Raw genomic sequence first — 21,239 nt, 5'->3', positions numbered from 1 at the left:
TGATTCCCTCAATCTATTTTAATCTGTGTTCTCCTTTACTTTGTCTTCCATAAATGTGGATAGACAATACAGTATGAAAGCTTAGGATTCTATTCTAGTATGCCATTCATTTCTATAATAATTTAGCCTGAATCTGTTTTCTCAGCTCCATTTCTACAAACACTGCACTCCAGCCCCATCAAGTAGTTCTCACCGATAAATCCATAAATGTATGTTTATATGTTGTTCTGGTTTTCTATCTTAGTTTGCAGGACAGCACTGTTTAAACAATCTCGTGTGTGTGTGTGTGTGTGTGTGTGTGTGTGTGTGTGTGATAGTACTGAGGATTTAACTCAAGGCCTCAACTCTCACTTGACTTTTTTTTAATCAAGGCTGATACTTTATCATTTGAGGTAGACCTCCACTTGCATCTCTTTGCTGCTTAAAGACAAGAGTCTCACAGACTTTCCTGCCCTGTCTGGCTTCAGATCAAGCCTCAGATAACAGTTTCCTGAGCAATTTATGATTACAGGTATGAACTACCAGTTCATAATCTCTCATGTATCAGTTTCAAAATGGTTGAAGAGAAATAATATTGTGAGATAAGAAGTTTTTCCTTTCCTTTCTCATTTTCCCTTGATTCTCAGAAGCTGTATCTTCATGGATATCACAAAAGTAATTTCACTTTAAAAATCATGTTAGATGTCACTCCAGAGAAACTGGGTGCCCAACATTTAACTGTACACCTTTCAATATTTTAAGTAGAGTACCGTAGAGAGCTGAAAGCATTCAAACTCATGATTAAAAACAATGAACTTGACTGTTAAATATGAAGTTAGTAAACACACACAGTCCTTCATAAAGTGAAAAGAGGAAATGACATGGGTTGAATACATAAGGACATACACCTTTTTTTCCAAATTAGATTGAATGAAGGAAAGGAGAGGAGAAAGGAAGGAAGGGGAGAAGAAGAAAGAGGAGAGGGAAAGGGAGAGGGCCGGGGGAAGAAGAGAGAAAGAGGAATGAGGAGAGAGAAAGAAAAAGCCAAGAGGATCAAAAGCACAGGGGGATATAACTCAGTGGTAGAGTGCTTGCCTAATGTCCATAAGACCCTCTAGCATTGAAAAACAAAGCACACAGAGTTTAAGAGCCTTGTAGATGAAACCACTTCTAATAGTTTCTTTTTTTTCAGAATGCTACTGAAAATCCTAAAGCAATTTATTTTAGAGTACATTTCAAAATCAGTATACTGATATCCACCTTTCCTTGGGTTCACGACAGTAAGCGCACCCCTTTTTCCACAAGTTATAGAGCCATCATGACTTCAACCTGGAAGGAAAGTTGAGCGGAGGATGAAGAACTTGATTTTGTTCAGGACAATTTTGGCGAATGTCATTTAATGAAGTCCCGTCTCCATTCTCCTATCTCATGAATAAAAGTTAGTACTGATGAATGTTCATCCTTTTTCCGTGTGGAAAACTTAAATTTTTATCACATAAATATATCAACCTAAGCCAAGGAAATCTTCCTCCTGGGTAGCTAAAATTACAGGCGCGAGGCTCGGAAGATTTCTTCAGCATAAAAGATTCTCTTGACTCACACTGACATGTTCTTTGTGTGTGCAGAACTGGAACTAAAACTCACAGCCTTGTGTTCTCACCGGGATTTTTATTATTTTCATTTAAGCCACACCACATCCTGTCCCTTGTACTCTCCTCATTGCTGGCTTCAACCTTTCCAGCCATGTGAGAACCATATAGGTACAAACGTTCAATGAGAATTTATTGAATTAATCAACTGGCAAATATACACAAATATGAAAGGAGTGGCGCTAACTGTTCCAGCTACTCGTCGTCTGATACAAAACCAGAATAACTTAGACCAGACCTAAGAAGCATTGCTTGGCTCCCTACCATGTGTTGGAGAGGGTTGGTAAACACTGAAGATATTTTAAGTTCCGCAGGAAGGACTCCTACACCTGGTTCTAGCCTTCATGTGTGTTTGCCAAGTGGCCTTGGTCCTCAAAAGTCTGTAGCATGACGTGTACTGTTCTCTTTCTGCGCAAGAATGAATCCAAGAAGTTAAGCAGAGTGCGGTAGCCGCGTCTTCCAGAAGGTTCTTGGTGCCAGGGGTGCAGTCGGGGCGATGCCTGACTCCTGCGGGACAGAGCGGTAACTCTGCCAGCCTTACTGGCGCGCCCTCGTGCCAGCATCCTGCAGGCCCGGTGGGAGCCCCACGAGCCCCGCGCGCGCAGAGCTCCTGGTGTCCACAACCGCAGCAGCGTTGGATGCTCGTGGGAGGGGAGGCAGAGGGTCCACCCATGAGGCCGCGCCCACCGGGCTGCGCCAGCTGCCAGGCCCTGGGGCTGGGGGGTGCTACCGTCCGGACCGCCGCCCCCAGGCCTTGGGCACGATGTGAATGGCCGCAGCCTCCGCCCCAGTTGCCACAAGGACTCAGATCTGGTCCCACTGAGGGCAATTGGCTAGCAAGGTTGTGACACCTAGGACCTCTCCCAGCCCTGGGAATAGTTCTCTAGTAACTGTAGTTGAGTTAAGGCTCTTGACGCTCGGCCTCCGTGTTTCAGAACGACTCAGATGTCCAGGTGGTTGGCCCAGCGGTACTGGGAGACTCCTCCATCTTCTGGGTGAGTAAACCCCGTCTGGGGGCCTGGCCTCCATTTACAAGCCCAGGCCAGTGAGTGGGAACGTTACTTCCATTAAGTTCCTGTTTAGAACTGCTGTTTTCCTTTTACTTCCACCGCCTTCTCTTCTCTCTCGCTCTTCTCCTTTGCTTCCAGTTACCAGAGGATATCCTCTTGAGCTGGGGTGGCAGCTGTTGCCTTCTGCCATGGCTCATCAACCTGAGATGTTTCTCAAGCGTCCTGTGTGTGTATGAGAGAGATAATAGATGAAATAGATAGATGGATGGATGGATAGATAGATAGATAGATAGATAGATAGATAGATAGATAGATAGATAGATAGATAGATAGAGCTTCTGGCAATTTCATTAGTTGAAGATGCATAATATTTTTGTGTGCATGCCAAGCCTTAAGACTCAGCCTTTCCAAGAATGCCATGAAAATTCTCTAGCTGTACTTCCTCTGCCACTAGTTTTTAAATACCGGGAGTGGGGGATGGGGTGGGAATCTGTTTTAGAGATTGAAGTGTGTCTCCCGGACAAGCCTGACAAACACCACAGGAGCACAATGTGTTAACAGAGGCCATTAGAATTTTTAAGAAAGCTCTCTCCTTGCATCTACTCAGTGTGGGTAATCACTCTGCTTTTTTTTTCACCCCTATGTTTATGGTAGTGAGGAATCGAACACCAGTCTTCGTGCATCTAGGTAAGCAGTACCACTAGGCCTCACTCCTGACCCGCCCTGCCACTTTTTCTTCAGAGTCAATAAGCCGATGATGAGATTGTGCTGTCTTTATGCTGAATGCAGCTTTCTGGGTATGGAGCTCTCATTGGCTCTGTGAGAAGATCTAAGCAGAGGTAGATCAGTAGAGAGACAGCCAGCCAGGTGGAGGGCAAGTATAATGGCCAAGAAGCCCAAACCTAAGAGACCCTAAATAGACTAAAACCAGGTAACTCCTTGCCAAGGGGAAGAGAGTGAGAGCTGGCTAACTCCATCCAAGTGTATCTCCTCCGTCACTTTTAAGGCCGTGAGGGAAGATTTCCGGCAGAAATCATCAGCCCTTTGGCCGAGGCCATTTTCAGGGGAGTGGTGTAAAGAAGCTGCGTTCAGGCAATTGTAAACTAATAAGACAGCAGAAACTTCCACTTTTCGGTGCCTTCCTCCACAATAATTTGTATTATTTTTTCCTCTTCTGTATTTTCCCTACAGAAAAGGAATCCATCCATCCTCTCTAACTTCTGTACCATATATTTTAAAATGCCAAGAATTATCATCAGAAAGGAGGCCAAAGCAGTGGGGGTAAGGACTAAGTGCTACTTGGGCAAATAACTAATTGGTGTTCCCTTACTAATAATAGAAGAAGCAATGAACTCCCCAATGGGAGGAAAACTGATGAAAGGTCTTCTAAGGTGAAGACAATCAGACAGATGGTTCTGGATCCACAAACCTTTCCTGAATTGTTGCACGCAATCTCAACAGGGCTATAGGAAATATCTATTCTGGGGTTGCTGTGTGCTTGAGGGGTTCATTTTCTTCTAACCTCTCTTGGGGAACCTTGTTTGAAAACAGTTTGGAGCAAAGCTCACCGATTGTAAATTGAGCAGTCAGCTAAGGAGGACCACACCAGAAGAGGCTACAGGCTAGAGGGTGCTGTGTTGTCAACATGCTTCTCTACATTCAACTAAAGGGACTCACCCACTGCATCAGTGATCTCCTCACCTCTCCTCTATCTCAAAACAGTGAACTCTTTTGTAGTAGTCCCAGGTATTTATGGGATCTTGAATTACTTTGCAGTCTAAGCCAGTAACATTAAAGCCTACACCAGAAAAAGAAAGTGGGGAAGGGGAAGGAAGGAAGGAAGGAAGGAAGGAAGGAAGGAAGGAAGGAAGGAAGGAAGAAAGGAAGGAAAAGGAAAAGGAAAAGGAAGAAAATGTGACCACACATTTGGGAAACCTAAATATAATGGGAGTAATTGGCTTCCTAGGGTCGCAGAGGAATAAAAGAGACAAGTTGGCAGAATGCTGAGAGGGAAAATGGGAATGATAAATGCAATGGACAAAGACGCAACAGTAGTGGGAATAGTCTGACATGAAAGACTTAGAGTACTGTTGGTCATGGTGTTTTTGGACAAGAAATAGAAATCCTCCTTAATTCTTAGGTGATCTGTATAAGCTGGGAAGTTCTAGGTCAAGTGAATAATAGTATTCCATGAATCATAAAAAGCAGGGGATCATAGACCCTCAGTTAATCCCACTCTTAAAATGTTTACCAATCTGCTGTGTACTGTGTACTGTGGCTCACACCTGTAACCCTAGCTCCTCAGGAGGCTAAGATCTGAGGATCACGGTTCAAAGCCAGCCTGGGCACTAATGTCCATGAGACTCTTACCACCAGAAATGTGGTGGCTCAAGGAGTAGGGCAGTTCCCTTGAGCTGAAGAGCTCAGGGACAGTGCCCAGGCCCAGAGTCCAAGTCCCATGACCAACCCAAAAAAAATGTTTACAGATCTAGAATGCTTTACCAAAAGTTATACTATTAATCTCTAAAGTCTTCTTTATGATAGCCTTAACCATGCATTGGGCATGTGTAATAATCAGAAAATACTAGACACTGACTAAACCAACAGAATAGGGATGAGTTAGGGTGGGGGGGGGTTGTAGTTGTTGTTGTTTTGCTAATCCTGGTACTTGAAAAATGAACCTGGATGCTGTCCCTGAGCTTTTGTGCTCAAAGCTAGTGCATTATCACTTGAGCCACACCTCCACTTCTAGCCTGTGTGTGTGTGTGTGTGTGTGTGTGTGTGTGTGTGTGTGTGTGTGTAGTTAATTGGAGATAAGAGTCTCACAGACTTTAATGCCCAGGCTGGCTTCGAATCATGATCCTCAGATCTCAGCCTCCTGAGTGGCTAGGATTACAAGAGTGAATCTGGCAGAGTGTAGGGGTTTTGGGGGGTCAAGTGGCCGGTGGCGTTTCAATTCAAGCCTATCTCATGCTGCACCCCGTGGACCCTCACACCCATCCCATAGGCGCCCAACGTGTGGATATTTCCCCAGCTCCAGAATGCATCACTGCAATAGGCATACTTACTGAGCAGTGAACAAAACCACACACTAGTTTCCTCACATGCTGGAGTGAAGGCTATGATGATGAGAAAAGCCAACTGGAATTCACTAGAACTGCCTCTATCTAGAAAAATCATAAACTGAGAGAGTACTATGTGCCTGGAAGTTCTGCTGCCTGGAGGACTTGACAGTTAAAGGACAGTGACCCCCACCACATGCAGAAGACACGTGTGCCCTGCTTAAGGACAGTGGCCTGCTCTAGGCTCAGTCAAGTTGCTATTCTAACTGTAGCTTCTGCACTAGATGTGGTTTCCCTGAAAAATTAACACATCCAAAAATTACCAGATCCAGTGTGCAGCTAGTTCCTCCGCCCACCTCTGTCGATGAAGGCCTTCAGAATCTGTCTGCTCTCATCCAGCAAGACCAGCAGTACACCTACACTGCTCTGTCTCAGCAGTATATCCATCCCCCGGGCTCTGTGGCATAACTGCAGAAGTCTTGATCACTTTCTCTTCCATGAGCTGGTCCATTTCGTGGATGGCATTATGCCTACTGGATTTAGTGAGCAAGAAATAGCAACTACACAAGACCATGGGGTGACAAATTTTAAAAAAAGATAATCATCAGTCTTGAAGCCTAGTAAGGGTTCTAGTGATACAATAGTCTGAAGCATGTCAAGCTTCTAAGGTAAAGGGTAAGCTGTTGCATATGGCCTCCTACAAACCAAGTTTTGACATTATTCACCCTCTAGCATTCTCTTTTCTATCTCCATCTCTCTAATGCCCTCAAATAGCTCACATTTAAAAACATGATATTTACGTGTGTGTATATATCTATATATATGTATATCATTTAGGCTTAAGCTTCACATATGAAAGAAAAATGCAACCTTTACTTCATATAATCAGCTCCAGTTCCATTCATTTCCTTGCAAATGACATGCTTTTTTGGCTGACTAATACCCTATTGTTGTGTATGTATATCCCATTCCCTGCATTCAGTTATCGATGACAGAATATCTTGGCTGCTTCTCTTGCTTGGCTTTTGTGTATGGGTGTGCAAGCACCTCTGTTAAACCCTTTCCTTCTGGTAGATGCCCACCAGTGATATCTATGACTCATATGCTAGTTCTTTTTTTCTTTTTTGGGGGGGGTGAGGAAGGCCCCTTTGAGCTGTTTTTCCATAGTGGCTGCACTAATTTACTTTCCACCAACCATCTATCAAGATTCCTTTTGCCCCACATCCTCACCAGCATTTGTTGTGGATTGTGTTCTTGATGATGGCCGTTCTCACTGGAATGATATGAAATCTCAGTGTCGTTCTCATTTGCATTTCCTTTATGCCCAGACACACTGTAGATGAAGACAGAATCATAAAAGTTGTCAAACAATGGAGGGGTGGGAAAGGAATTGCCAGAGGAAATTAACATCCTCATGACCTTCAGGTCACCAAAATGATAAACTATCTGCAATATAATTGACTCAAATAATAATGCTGGCCCTTTCTTCTCACAGGCTTCACTGATAATGGTTAGTCTGATCCATATCGCACTGGGGATTCTCTGGCTTTTTTTGTATGGACTACAAAAAGAAAAAGAAAGCCAGGAGAAGGATGTCCCTATGCTTTTGCTAATATTTTACTCATTTATTTCATCATTATTTGTGAGTAAACCATAATACTGATTTCTGTTTTTTTAATGAATCAACAATGGATGGGCGGGGGGAAGCAATCTCTGATCTGAATTTCTTGCTTTAATTTAAAGAAAAACAAAACAACTTTTTTTGCATGTGTTGATAAGTTCCTTGAAATGCACACAGAGAAAGAATACTGAAGTAGCATGCTTGGTAGATTTATTAGCATCATTTTGAAGCTTTTATTTCAGAGTGAAATTTCTAAGGCCTGAGCTTATGTCTGGGACAGTAAGGGGTATTTTTTTAGAGATGTTATATGAAAAAAAATTTAAAGAAGAGAGTTGGAAGCCCAAAAGAGATTTGCAAGTTAAATGGATGTTCCTAAAGTGGATATTGGGTGTAGAGATGTTGTAATGATTTCACCGGTATCATTTTCAAGGTGTCTGCCAGAGAAAGACTCATTTATAAGACATTACATTCAGAGAAGCCCAAAGCCCATGGCATCCCACAGACCATCACAGAGACATTTAAATGCAGAACAAAATTATCAATAAGGGGTCATTGCATACATAAGCAATGTGTCCTCGTAAAATAATACATATTCCTATTGCCAAAAAAATCTTGATGGAGCAGAAACAGAAACATAAGCTAAGGTCAAATTTCTCCTTATTGGTGAAATCTTTTCCTGTGCTTTTGTACTTTTCAACCAAAATTGGAGCATCAAGAGAGGAAAGATTGGATTGTAACTCAGAACCCACACACTGAAAAATCCTGAAACGTACACATAAACATTTCATTCCAAAGGTGTCCTAGCCATCATGTCTCCACAAAAGACACATTTGTTTAGAAGATTGCCTACAAGTCAGTATCTTACAAAGGAAGACATTTAACAATGTAGAAAACTTTCTGGAAAGAGGCAAATACAATAGAAATAAAGCCTTTACATTGAAATTGTATCACTGGATTATCTATAAGGATTTCCACATTGGAGACATAGAAGGTGAGTTTATGGAGGAAAAAAATACCCCCAAGTATAAGCATTTGATTTTATATCTCTTTTCTATCAGGCACTTTCCAAAGGCACTCTGAGTTCATTTCACCTAATTGTAACAGTAATTTCACAAGACAGCTATTACTGACCCTCATGAACAAGGAAGCCAAAGCCAAGAGAACTTAAGAAACTTGTACAGAACTCACAGCAATAAAGTGTCTGTAAAATGAAAATTTAAAGAAAAATTTCACATGTTTCTGCTTATGTGATAGGATTCCATTTTTCTCAAATAAGGATTTACTGAGTCCCTCCTTACTAAAGTGGAATGGTCTTTTGTAGCTGGTGCACACAGGTGTTAGATACACAATTGGAGGGAAAATTAATTCTGCGGATACAATGTCCCTCTTTTTTTAACCAGTGATGGTATCTCTTAGAACATTCTTGTGAGAGGTAGCCTACAAGTCTTTAGATCTAAGGCTTTTCTGAGACATCTCTCGTACATTACTCAGGAGAATGGAGACTCTTCTTTTTCGTTCTTTCTTTTCTATCTTTCTTTGTCAGATGTGAGGTTTGAACTCAGGACCTAAGCGCTGTCCTTGAGCCCCTTTGTGCTCAAGGCTAGCGCTCTACCATTTGAGCCATAGCACCACTTCTGATTTTTGAGTGGTTAATTGAGATAAGAGTGTCTCACTAGGACTTTTCTGCCTGAGCTAGCTTCAAAACGTGATCTTCGGATCTCAACTTCCTGAGTAACTAGAATTACAGGTGTGACCCATTGGCCCCCCCAGCTAGAACAGTAGTCTTAAAAGTAAGAACCATCACCCTATACACCAAGGATTATTTTCTAAAAATTCAGATCACAGGCTCAAGAGATAACAAAACAATCCCTGTTTCTCATAAAACAATCAGAAATTCCTCAGTTCTATCACCTCTATAAAGGTCTCATAAAGGAACAAAGACTTCAAAATATCTCTTCATCTCTATAAACAGAGGAATGGGTGAACCCATTTCTGAACAGATTTACCATGAACAGAAATGGAGTTTTCCATGTTAAAAGCCACCTTCCTCAGAGAAGGTGAGACTGAGATTGGGGGTAATGGGGTAGGGGACACAGTTGAGGGGAGCACTGATATTTATAAGTGCTTGTTTCTTTCCCCAGTTCATCATCGCAGGATCCAGCAGCATAATTCAGGGAAAGCCTACACAATGTATGGTAGGTTGAATCACAAGTGTGAACCACCATGCCCAGCTGTTTTATGAGAGAGTGTCACTAATTCTGTAGCCCATGCTGGCCTCAAGTTGTGATTATCCTACCTCTGGAGATTACCAGCATGCACAAGCATGCTGGCATGTTTTCACTTTAGTAGACTTTTTTTTCCCTTAAATAAAGTATGTTTTCATTTGCCATATTGCTCTAGGACTATCCCCAGAGGTTTTAAGTGATTAGGGTTATTTTAGTAGTTTTCACAAGTGAAGCTAGAAAGTTGATTCATAATTTTTCACAGCCTCACACTGGAAACTGAACCCTTTAAAAGTAATAATATGCTCAGTTTTACAAATGATTTGAAAAAAGAAGAAAAAGAAAAAGGAAACAACCTTGTCTGAGACATCCTAAGGTTTTGTAGGCCTCATTGTTGTTACAAACAAATGCAGATAAGTGTGCAGAGGCACTGAAAGTGTGCGTTTTCTGGAATATACACACCTGACTTTGAACTAAGCAAGAGTTTTTTTGGTAGCAGCTGCCTCTGTAACTCTAACAATATACAGTGTCACCATAAAGCTAAACTTGACCATTCTCCCAGATAACACCCCAATTGCTCACAATGATGATTCCTATCCCCTGCCTGCCTCTCTAGCCACATGTTATACAATGCTTTTATTTTGTAGTCCATGTTCTAGCTGCACCAAATGCGAGTGAACAAACTATGAGACCACTCAGAACACGATTGTGATGTTAGATGTTTATTGAGCAGGAAAGCAGCTGATGCATCAGGACTACACCCCCAGGTCGGAATCTCAAAGTGTAGTCCCGATGTGTAAAAGCAGGTGGTTTTTAAAGCCTTCAACTATGAGGGTGTTTTTTTTTTCCTTCTTAAAAGTTATTGTGGCCAGGGGTGGTGGCTTATGCCTGTAATCCCAGCTACTCAGGAGGCTGAGATCTGAGGATCACCATTCAAAACCAGCCTGGGCACTAACGACTGAGAGACTCTTATCTCTAATTAATCACTAAAAAAAATGGGAAGTAGGGCTATGGCTCAAGGGTAGGGTGGTAGCCTTGAGCTGAAGAGCTCAGGAACAGCGCCCAGGCCTAGAGATCAAGCCCCAAGACCCACAGAAAAAATGTATTAGCTGAAATATAGTAGACTCAAAAAACTCAAATTGTAGCCAGGCACTGGTGGCTCATGCCTATAATTCTAACTACTCAAGGGGCTGAGATCTGAGGATCAGGGTTCAAAGCCAGCCCGGGCACAAAAGTCCCTGAGACTCTTATCTCCAATTAACCATCAGAAAATGGGAAGTGGTGCTGTGACTCAAGTGGTAGAATACTAGCCTTGAGCTGAAAAGCTCAGGGGCAGTGCCCAGGCCAAGTTCAATCCCCATGACCACCACCACCAACAACAACAAAACGAAAATCAAATTGTATAATTCCTTAGAAAGGCAAAGTCAAAGTTCAGCAAAATAAAAACACCCAGAAATGGATACTGGAAAGGGGTAAGGTAGAGCCAAGGAGAGAGGGGTACAGGAATGGGGGGAGAATGCAGTGAAGAATCAAATGGATATTCCATAAAATGAAGAAGCATGAGGAAAGGGGTGGAGCGAAGGATGGTAAGAATGTTGAAAGAGGTGACTGGATCAAGATGAATTGTATTCCTAAACTGTTTTGTTAAATGGCAAATGTACAACTACTTTAAGATCATTTTTTAAGATTTTTAAAGACATTTATGCTACTTGTGACTAGTTTTCTCTTTGTATATCCCTTACAGCTTACTTTTGCAATTGTAATGAACATCATAAGTATCATCGTGGCTATTACTGGTTTAATTATACTATGCATTGGATTTATAAGTTTTGACTCAAGAGGAAGTATATACCTATGGGAAAACGTAAGTACCAATTTCAAGTATAACTCAATGCAAATTTTACATATAATAAAGCTGTTGTGATTGGGGTATCTTGATGGTAAGACACAGAAAGATAATGAGATTTTTCAACTACCTTTGGAATAGATAATGTTAAAAGCAAACTTAATTTCCTCTCAATAAATGATAAAGAACAGCTATCCTCTAAAATTTAGAAACACCCAAAACCTCAACAATATCTGAAAATCAAATGACAAGATGCCTAGAATAGCCCCAAAAGATTTCTCCTACAATTTAGTGAACTAACTGGGTAAAAGAAAACACTACAGGGCTGAGAGTTTGGCCTAGTGGTAGAGTGCTTGCCTAGCATTCACAAAGACCTGGGTTCGATTCCTTGGTACCACATACATAGAAAAAAAGCCAGAAGTTGTTCTGAGGCTCAGGTGGTAGAGTTCTAGCCTTGAGAAAGTCCAAGGACAATGCTCAGGCCCTGAGCTCAAGGCCTAGGACTGGTTAAAAAAAAAAAAAGAAAACACTACAAAAATCTATTCACCATAGATTTTTAAAGCAGAAAAAAATGACCTAATCAAAATAGAAATGGAAAAACCATAACAGTTTTGGGAAACCATAAAAATGTAATAAAGACACAAAAATAACTGAATACATTTTAAGTAAGTTCTTAAATGTTCATTTAAAATCTCATAAAAGTGAAAATCTTCTATAGATTAATATACAGGTGTGATCCAATTTGCTTTAGAATCTCAGCAAAGCTATTGGTGGTAATTCATGAAAATTAAAGTGCCTATGGAAAGTAGATGGAAACAGATCCTCATGTGCAGTAAAAAGAAGGCTGACTGGGAAAGTCAAATATGACATGTTTTTTCTTCCACTTAGAATCCAGGAATGTAAAATGGATTCTATTTGGGAATGACATCCAACAGAGAGAAGAGGGTGAAAGGAGAAAGTGGGGGGGAGTGTAAATATGGTTGAAGTACCTTATGCTCACTTGTGAGAATAGAACAATGAACCTATTAGAAAGTTGTGTGTGTGTATGTGTGTGTGTGTGTGTGTGTGTAAGAGAGAGAGAGAGAGAGAGAGAGAGAGAGAGAGAGAGAGAGAGAGAGAGAGAGAGAGAGAGAGAGAGAGTGTATCCTGGAACTTGAACTCCAGACCTAGGCACTGTCTCTAAGATTGTTTTGCTCAAGGCTAGCACCCTACTACTTGAGCCGTAGCTATGGCTCAATACTTCCAGTGCTGGTCTGGTTTCAAATCGTGATCCTCAGATCTCAGTCTTGTAAGTGGTGAAGAGGCACTGGCACCAGGCTTAAAATTGTTTTAAGAAAGGAAAGAAGGAATGAGGGAGAGAGACAGAAGGTGAATTTGATCAGGGTTTGTTGTAACAATCAGTAGAAATAACCCTTTTGTACAATTAATATAGGCTAATAAAATGGATATAAAGTAATGGAAATAAAATGGATAGAAGAACAACTGGTTGAAATTTTTCAAGCAATCTAAAGCTCACATAATAACCAAGGAAATCCAGAAAATCTGCTGTACTAGAGACTAAAATTTGTTATTAAACCAGTATAGCAAAAAACCTATATCACTGAACAATATAGGGAGTTGAGAAATAAATCCAGTATTGATAGAAATAAATCCAGTATTGATAGACATACATTATTTTATGGTATATGAAAATGTCAAAATAATCATTTTAATGAGATAACGATCTCAATAGGAAGCAAAAAATAGAATTTAAATGGATTTTAACCGAGGAGCTATTCATTTCAAAGAAAATTCAAATGGGCACCTACTTTGTGCTATACATATATAAATAAGTCACAGATTAAATGTGTAAGCACACAAAATTATTTTGAAATGTAACATCAAGAATAGACTTTTTTGTCGGTTGTGGGACTTGAACTCTGGGCCTGGGCATTGTCACTGAGTTCTTCAGCTCAAGGCTACTGCCCTACCCCTTGAGCCACAGGCCACTTTTGATTTTCTGGTGATTAAGTGGAGATAAGAGTTTCATGGACCTTTTAGTGCCTGGGCTGGCTTTGAACTGTGGTCCTCAGATCTCAGCCTCCTGAGTAGCTAGGATTACAGGCGTGAACCACTGTGCCCTGCCCAAGAATAGATCTGTAGGCTGGGAGCATGGCCTAATGGTAGAGTGCCTGCCTAGCATGCACAAAGCCCTGAGTTCCATTCCTTGGTTCCACCTAAGCAGAAAAAGCCAGAAGTGGTGCTGTGGCTCAAGTGGTAGAGTGCTAGCTTTGAGAAAGCCCAAGGACAGTGCTCAGGGCCTGAGTTCAAAACCCAGGACTGGCAAAAAACAAAGAACAGCCGGGCACCAGTGGCTCATGCCATTTAGGTGATTGAGGTCTTAGAATCACTGTTCAAAGCCAGCCTGGGCACTAAAATCTCTGAGACTCTTATCTTCAATTAACCACCAGAAAATAGAAGTGTTGGTGTGGCTCAAGGGGTAGGGCGGTAGCCTTGAGCTAAAGAGCTCAGCGACAACGCCCAGGCCCAGAATTCAAGCCCCACTACCAACAACAACAACAAAAAGAATAGATTTGTATAGTAAGTTCACGAGCAAGAAAGGAAACCAAGCAGAGAGAAAAGCAGCATATTGCATAAGTATTTGTATTTTTCATGAAGTGGAGGCTGACAAGCCCGTGGCTAAGAGAGTGAAGTGAGTGGAACTGCCTGGGTCCACCAGTAGCAGGCCAGAGAGCTCTCTTTTGGCCCACAACATAAAGCCATGATGATTTTGCTCAGACCTTCCAACCCCCCAAAAAGTTAGCACATTAGGTTGTAGACTTTAGGTAGGGCCCACAATCTCCCTTGGTACCTTTGTGTTTCTCACTTCTAGAAATAAAAGCAAATCTTTTATATCTGTGTCTCCTTGTATCTTGGTAGAAAAATACCTTTTTTTTTTTTTGGTTTCCTAAGTCCACAGGAAATTCCTCTAGGATAAATACCACCATACATCTCTTCCATAACTGATTTCATGGTATTTAAGATCGCTTTCAGACTTAGCATTGAGGTTGGAGTGGGTTAAAACATTTGCAGATATTGGGATCAAGAGAAGTGGACATGGTATGGATGAATTGTGCCCCTCAAAAAGCCATATTGAAACCTTCATCCATCAGAAGAGGCAGAGGGTAGAGTCATTGAAAATGTAATTCGTTCAGTAAGCATGGGATCACATTGGAATAGAATGGACCATCCGTCCGAAATGACTGATGTCTTTTGTAAGAAGAGGGAAATGTGGACAGAGACATATAAGGAAGACAGTCAAAGGAACACAAAGGAGAAGCAAGACAGGATGGGTGAAATTTCACAGGGGTTTCCAGAGTCGGAAGAGACGGGAGAGTGCCCTCCTCTGCAGGCCTCAAGGTGGGTGCTTACTCTGGGATCTGGAGCTTTCAGTCAGCAGAAGGGGGCCTGTCCTGCCAAGCCACCAACTGCTTTCTCACGATGTTCCTAGGAAATGAATACAGAAGGCCACTACATAGCCACCTACAACTTCTTTCATGCTCTGAACAGAGCATAGAAAGGTCCAAGAGTAGGCAAAACTATCAGTTTTGTGATTGATTATTACAGATAGAGAACACAGTTTAAACTCTTGGTCAATTACACTTACTACCTGAATTAAATTCCACCAACCTCCAGATGTACCACTCACTCACTGACCATGAGCCTCTCTATGGGATTAGTCAGGCCATTATCAGAACGGAAGAGAGGGAGAGCAAGAGAGAGACAGAGACACAGAGAATGAAACAAGGAAACCTAGCGCTCACTGAGACTGGTAAAGAAAGGGGAGAGGGGAAGAGGGAGAAAGAACGGAATTGACTCTCATCACAACTTACAGTCCCAAATGCGCATGTTAAAATAAAATAGCCCTGATGACTCATGGATGCTAGTAATACTAAATTGAAGAGAAGAAAATTTACATTATCAACATGGACCATGTTTACAATGTAAAGGAGGACTCTAACAGAGCCTTTACAGCTCTTAAAATTACTCTTTGGGAGCCAGGAGCAAAGCCTAGTGGTAGAGTGCTGGCCCCACATACACAAAGCCCTGGGTTCAATTCCTTGGTGCCACATACACAGAAAAAGCTGGAAGTGGCGCTGTGGCTCAAGTGGCAGAGCGCTAGCCTTGAGCAAAAAGTGTCCAAGGACAGTGCTCAGGCCCTGAGTTCAAGCTCCAAGACTAGTGACCACCTCCACATATTTCATGAAGAGAGGAATCTCATTGTCAGGATCATAGTAGGAATGAGAAGTGAGAAATACAAGAGGTCTGCCCAATTTTGTGCAATAAAACACTTATGGCATGGGAACTGAAGAATATAGAACAGGCAAATCTTGTTAATAGCTTGAATTGATGATAGCATAGTTTTGCATGGAGCCAGCCTTGGACCACAATCCTCCAACTCAAGCTTCCTGTGAGGTTCTGTGATGAGTCACCACAGCCTGTTCATTTGTTGAGATGAGGTGTCTTTTTTTTTTTTTACCCAGGCTGTCCTTCAACCATGACCCTCCCAATATCTACTCCTGAGTAGCTGGGATTACAAAGGTGTTCTCCCCCACACAGCAAGAGCATTCCTTCAGATGTGAATAGATGAAATAGCATAATGTGCAGGCGATGCATCCCACCAGAAGAGGAAGTATGGAGATAAAGAAAGCCAGGCAAAGGCCCAATCCCATAGCATCTCGGAGTCCCTGGGCCTGCTCCAACCCACTCTAAATGTCAGCCCTATCATGTGGAATTAGAAGCATAAACATCAGATAGTAAGGTTGTTGCTAGAGCAAATGTGTTCACAGAACATTTGTCCATAGAAAAAGGCCCCATTTTTAAAAGGATGCAGTTTTTTGTAGGTTTTTGTTGTTGTTGTTGTTGTTCTTTTTTGATTATGGGACTTGAACTCTGGGCCTGGGCGCTTTCCCTGAGCTCTTCAGTTCTAGGCTACCGCCCTACCCCTTGAACCATAGCACCACTTCCCATTTTCTAATGGTTAATTGGAAATAAGAGTTTCTCATTCTTTAGTGCCCAGGCTGGCTTTGAACAGTGATCCTAGGATCTCAGCCTCCTGAGTAGCTAGGATTACAAATGTGAGCTGCCGCACAGTTTTTAATGAAAAAAAAATCATCAGAAGTAATTATAACTGAGTAAAAATTGAATAGGATGAACAGCCATTAGAAAGGAAGAAAGAAAGGCGCGTGTGGGTTTTTTGAAATGGTTTGTTAACAGGAGAGCTGTTCCTTCTCTTTCTAATCCAGTTGGCTAATATGATGCTGCTGCAGTTTTCAGTCCTGAGTACCGTCTCTGTGATTATTTTGTCCAGCACAATCATCCACTGGATGTATGCAGCATTTCCCGAAGAAGAAAGTGAGTATTGTTAGTCAGGCAATTTGCACATATCTGTAGTGGCTTGCCTGATGTCTGGGGTCAGTCCTTCCAGTATTGTTCGTTCGTTCTTTCTTTCTTTCTTTCTTTCTTTCTTTCTTTCTTTTTTTCTTCTTTCTTTTTGCCAGTCCTGGTATTTGAACTCTGGGCCTGGGCTCTGTCCCTGAGCTCTTCAGCTCAGGCTAGCTCTCTACCACTTGAGCCACAGTGCCATTCCAATTTTCTGGTGGTTAATTGATGATAAGAGTCTCACATACTTCTATGATTGGGCTGGCTTTGAACCATGATCCTCAGATCTCAGCCTCCTCTCTTTTCTCTCTGAGGGATCAAATCCAGGACATTGCACTTGCTTTGCCATTGAGCTACATCCTAGCCCCAGTATCGTTCTTTCTGTCTGTTGCATGAAGCTAAGACAGTTTCCATTAAGAGGTAACTCTTGCTGGGTGCCGGTGGTTCACACCTGTAATCCTAGCTACTCCAGAGGCTGGATCCAAGGATCATAATTCAAAGCCAGCCCTGGGCAGGAAAGTCTGTGGAACACTTATCTTCAATTAACCACCAAAAGAAAGAAAAGAACAGAAAGAAGTGGAGCTGTGGCTTAAACTGGTAGAGAACCAGCCTTAAACAGAAAAAACAGAGTACAAGGCACTGAGTTTTAACCCTCGTACTGGCACACACACAAAAGCAAAATCTCCAATGGCTTCAGTTAAGTAGAACTGGGGAATCAAAATCGCTGCTTCTAAAGGTCAAATTCTCAAAAGCGCACAAATGGCAAACACATAAATGCCCAATCTCCTTGCCAATTGAGGACTTCAAATCAAAATGATAGATCTGGGCATGGTGGCTCATTCCTGTAATCCCAGCTACTCAAGAAGCTGAGGTCTGAGGATCATAGTTCAAAGCCAGCCTGGGCACTGAAGTCTGTGAGATTCTTATCTCCAATTAATCACCAGAAAACTGGAGGTGGTGCTGTGGCTCAAGGGATGGGGTGGTAACCTTGAGCTGATAAGCTCAGGGACAGTGTCCAGGTCCAGAGTTCAAGCCCCATAACTGATCAAAAAATATGGAGATTCCATCTCAATCTAGTCAAAACGGCCATCATTAAGGAAAGAAATGCCAGCATAGATGCTGGGGTACAGGAAAGGAGAAGGGAGGAATCCTTAGAGTTTATATTAATGTAGCCAATATAGAAATCAATATGATGGTTATTCAAAATTTCCTCTGCTATACCACTCCCAGGCATATATCCAAAGGGATATAATTAAGCATACAATAGAAATACCTACACAGCCGTGTTTATAGCGTTTGTTTCTTATCTTGACTCCATCGCAGTCATTGTGAACAGCTTCTCAGTACTGTGGGTCTGCCTGAGGTAGATGTAGCAGGTGAGAAAAACAAAATTATAACCAAAAAAATCTTGGGGAGGAAGTTATCCAAGGAAACTTTGGAACCAGGACACTATTTGGAAGTACAGCAGGCACGCACACAAGTGTACACGACTGTGTGCAGGTATGAAAGAGACATGAGGACCCGCTCAGCCTGGTTCATCTGAATGTGTCTGCAAGCAGGAAGTGATGCCTCAAAGGCAGAGGGGGAAACACACAGCCTCTCTGCAAAGACTGGCAAATGCACTGGTTCTAGGAGATTAGAGCACTTTTACGCAGTTAGTAGCTTTCCACTACATTAACAGAGCAGAGATCTTAGTAATCACACATGCCCAATGAAGACAGTAAATGAATGAAATCATCAAAATGCAGTCCCTGGATTGCCATGACAGCCAATGTTTCCAATATGTTATTGTAGAGGTATGATTTTTTTTTAACCCAAAAGTAATGGTATTTGTAAAGTACTAACAAAGTATAGCCTACATAGAAAGGAGGGGATAATCACAATTATTTTTCCTGAGGAAGCCTATGTGGATTTAATATCTTTAAAAAAAAAAGGTAACCCAGCTATTGAACATATACTGAAAGAATAACATCAAAAAAAAAAAGTCTAGAAGAATGTACAAACAGGCTGGGAGCATGGCCTAGTGGTAGAGTGCTTGTCTAGCATTCATGAAGCCCTGGGTTCTATTCTCTGGCACCACATACATAGAAAATGTCAGAAGTGGTGCTGTGGCTCAAGTGGTAGAGCCACTTGAGAAAGCCCAGGGACAGTGCCCAGGCCCTGAGTTCAAGCCCCAGGACTGGCAAAAAAAAAAAGTGTACAAACAAAAAAATAATAATAAATTAACCAAGGAAAGAGCACTACAGATGAAGATAAACAGAGATATAAAATCCCTCAGCAGAAAAAAATACATCTAGCAACACATCCAAAAATGCAAAAATCTATACCCAGACCAAAAGATATTTATCTTGCTAATTCGAAGTTCGTTTAATATGTGAAACGTAATCAGTGTTGCACACTGCATTAACAGAAAACAAACGCATTACTGAAAAGAGGTGCAAGGAAAGAGATTGTAATAGATGCTTGGTGACTATCTGTTCATCTCTAAAGTTGGCCTGGCTATGGTAGTACATGCCTGCAATCCCAGAACTCAGGAGGCTGAGGTCGAATGAGTACTAAGGGCTGATACAGAGGGATCATTGGCCTGGCATGCCTTGACTTGGGCCAGGACATAGTAGGAGTTACCTTCTCAGCCTTACCTATCTATTTCTAGGTGTTCCCTTGTTTCCTCTTAGCTCAGTAGCTCAAGACAAGACTTTATTTTAGGAATACTAACTAGTTTTCTTCCCTCCACTCCCCTTAGCCACCCCCTCGATTTCTCCATCACCATCAATAACTATATCAATATACAGTAGACACTGATGCCATGGAAAGAACCCTGTGGCTCCAGCCAAAACCAAAAGATGGCGACTTACTGAAGCACCCCTGTCATTATTGTTTTTCAAGACACGTCATGGAAAATACAATTCTAATGAAGTCCTTTCCAGTTCTCTCTTGTTTTAATTTTCCCTGGTTCCTCAATAAAGGATTCAATTTGATCAGAAGCTGACTCCTTCTTTCAAAACCCAGCATGGGGGGAAAAGATAAGCATGGCTTCCACCTCTCCAAGCGCAAGGTGTGAAGGAGAGTGCAGTTGGCAGGAATGAAGAGACCCTTCACCTAACAGGAAGAAGTAGTCTAACTTTGAAAGGATATGGAAGGCTGACAGAGCAAAAGCCAGATTTGGATCTCTCTGTACTTTTGTTCCCTTGCCTATAAAACAGAGCAATCCCAACCCACAGAGTAGAACACCATAGAATATCAGCTCCAATTCACTGTGGCCCTTTAATAATTTGCCATCTAGTATGTATTACAACTAAACCATGCACTTAGGTTACATCAAATTTACCAAAAAATGGTCTTTCATTTTCACTAATAATTTTAATTCATTTTAGCCTTTTTACTTTTTTAATTCTTATCCTTAAGTAGTTAAGGGTTTCAAGGGGCCAGGAATGTGGCTTAGTGGTATAGTGCTTGCCTAGCATAGATGAAGCCCTGGGTTTGATTCCTTGATACCACATTCATATAAAAAGCCAGAAGTGGTGCTGTGGCTCAAGTGGTAGAGCACTAGCCTTAAGAAAAGATCAAGGGTAGTGCCTAGGTCCTGAGGTCAAGCTCCAGGCAAAAAACAAAAAAAAGGAGAAATCAAAAGGGTTTAAATTCAGTTCCCCATGTCAGTTTGTGAGTACAATGCATCTTGATCATTGTCACCTTTCTTGTCATTTCCCCATTCTCACCTCACCTATCACCTTTAATTTACCTGGCCCTAGTTTCATACATATACACTAGGTATTGTGAGTATAATTTTTTAACTTGTTTTAATTTCAATAGCATATTGAAATATACATGTAGAGTTGTGCAAAAATATAAGCGTTTTTCTTTTCTTTTTTTTTTTCCTTTTTTGTGCTGGTCCTAGGACTTAAACTCAGGACCTAGGTGCTGTCTTCTGAACTTTCTTACTCAAGGCTAGTGCTTTGCCATTTGAGCCACAGCTCCACTAATGGGTTTTTTTGGTGGTTAATTAGAGATAAGAATCTCAGTCCTGAGCAGTCTCAGTCTGCCTAGTCTAGCTCCAAACCACAATTATCAGCTCTTAACCTCTTGAGTAGCTAGGATTACAGGCATGAGCCATCCTGTCTGACTTATTTTTATTTTATTAATATCTTACTCTCTGAACTTCTTTGTTAAAGACCCAAGACACAAACACTCATGACCACAGGGGCATTCATGGCATGTTTCTGTCACAATTCTTATCCTGAGGCTGGTGCACAGGTTAACAGTCTTTTGTAAGTAGAAAGAATACATCTCACGTATTGGTAAATGCCAGGTGCTGATAGCTCAGGCCTGTAATCTGAGCTATTCAGGAGGCTGAGATCTGATTCAAAGCCAACCCAAACAAGAATATCCATGAGACTCTTATTTCCAATTAACTACCAAAAAAAAAAAGCCA

The 21,239-nt window shown here is 41.6% G+C and overlaps 1 protein-coding gene across 7 annotated transcripts; it reads left to right on the top strand.

Annotated features, from left to right (window-relative positions):
* The first annotated feature begins 393 nt into the window (after positions 1-393).
* LOC150052515 (uncharacterized) lies at positions 394-19,788 on the top strand. 7 transcript variants are annotated; one of them, XM_090347599.1, is made up of 8 exons: positions 394-511; positions 1,291-1,417; positions 3,830-3,919; positions 7,196-7,342; positions 9,463-9,516; positions 11,288-11,407; positions 16,675-16,783; positions 19,554-19,788. In XM_090347599.1, exons 3-8 carry the CDS (start codon positions 3,878-3,880, stop codon positions 19,610-19,612), a joined length of 531 nt encoding a protein of 176 aa, XP_090203725.1. In that variant the 5' UTR covers positions 394-511; positions 1,291-1,417; positions 3,830-3,877; the 3' UTR covers positions 19,613-19,788. The 7 variants fall into 7 exon arrangements, with proteins under 7 accessions (XP_090203725.1, XP_090203722.1, XP_090203723.1 ...); XM_090347596.1 differs by having other exon boundaries at positions 1,285-1,417; XM_090347597.1 differs by having other exon boundaries at positions 1,172-1,417.
* The last annotated feature ends 1,451 nt before the right edge of the window (positions 19,789-21,239 follow it).

This window comes from Megascapheus bottae, chromosome 16 (genome assembly GCF_031878675.1).
Source record: "Megascapheus bottae isolate mThoBot1 chromosome 16, mThoBot2.hap1, whole genome shotgun sequence".
In the NCBI taxonomy this organism is placed as follows: domain Eukaryota; kingdom Metazoa; phylum Chordata; class Mammalia; order Rodentia; family Geomyidae; genus Megascapheus; species Megascapheus bottae.
This window is presented reverse-complemented; position numbering and strand designations above follow the sequence as displayed.

Coding starts and splice junctions, on each gene's coding strand:
- LOC150052515 (XM_090347593.1), top strand. CDS start 3,415: ATGCTGAATGCAGCTTTCTGG. Junction 3,436..3,829: donor TGCTGAATGCAGCTTTCTGG/GTATGGAGCTCT, acceptor TTTTCCCTACAG/AAAAGGAATCCATCCATCCT. Junction 3,920..7,195: donor AGGAGGCCAAAGCAGTGGGG/GTAAGGACTAAG, acceptor TTCTTCTCACAG/GCTTCACTGATAATGGTTAG.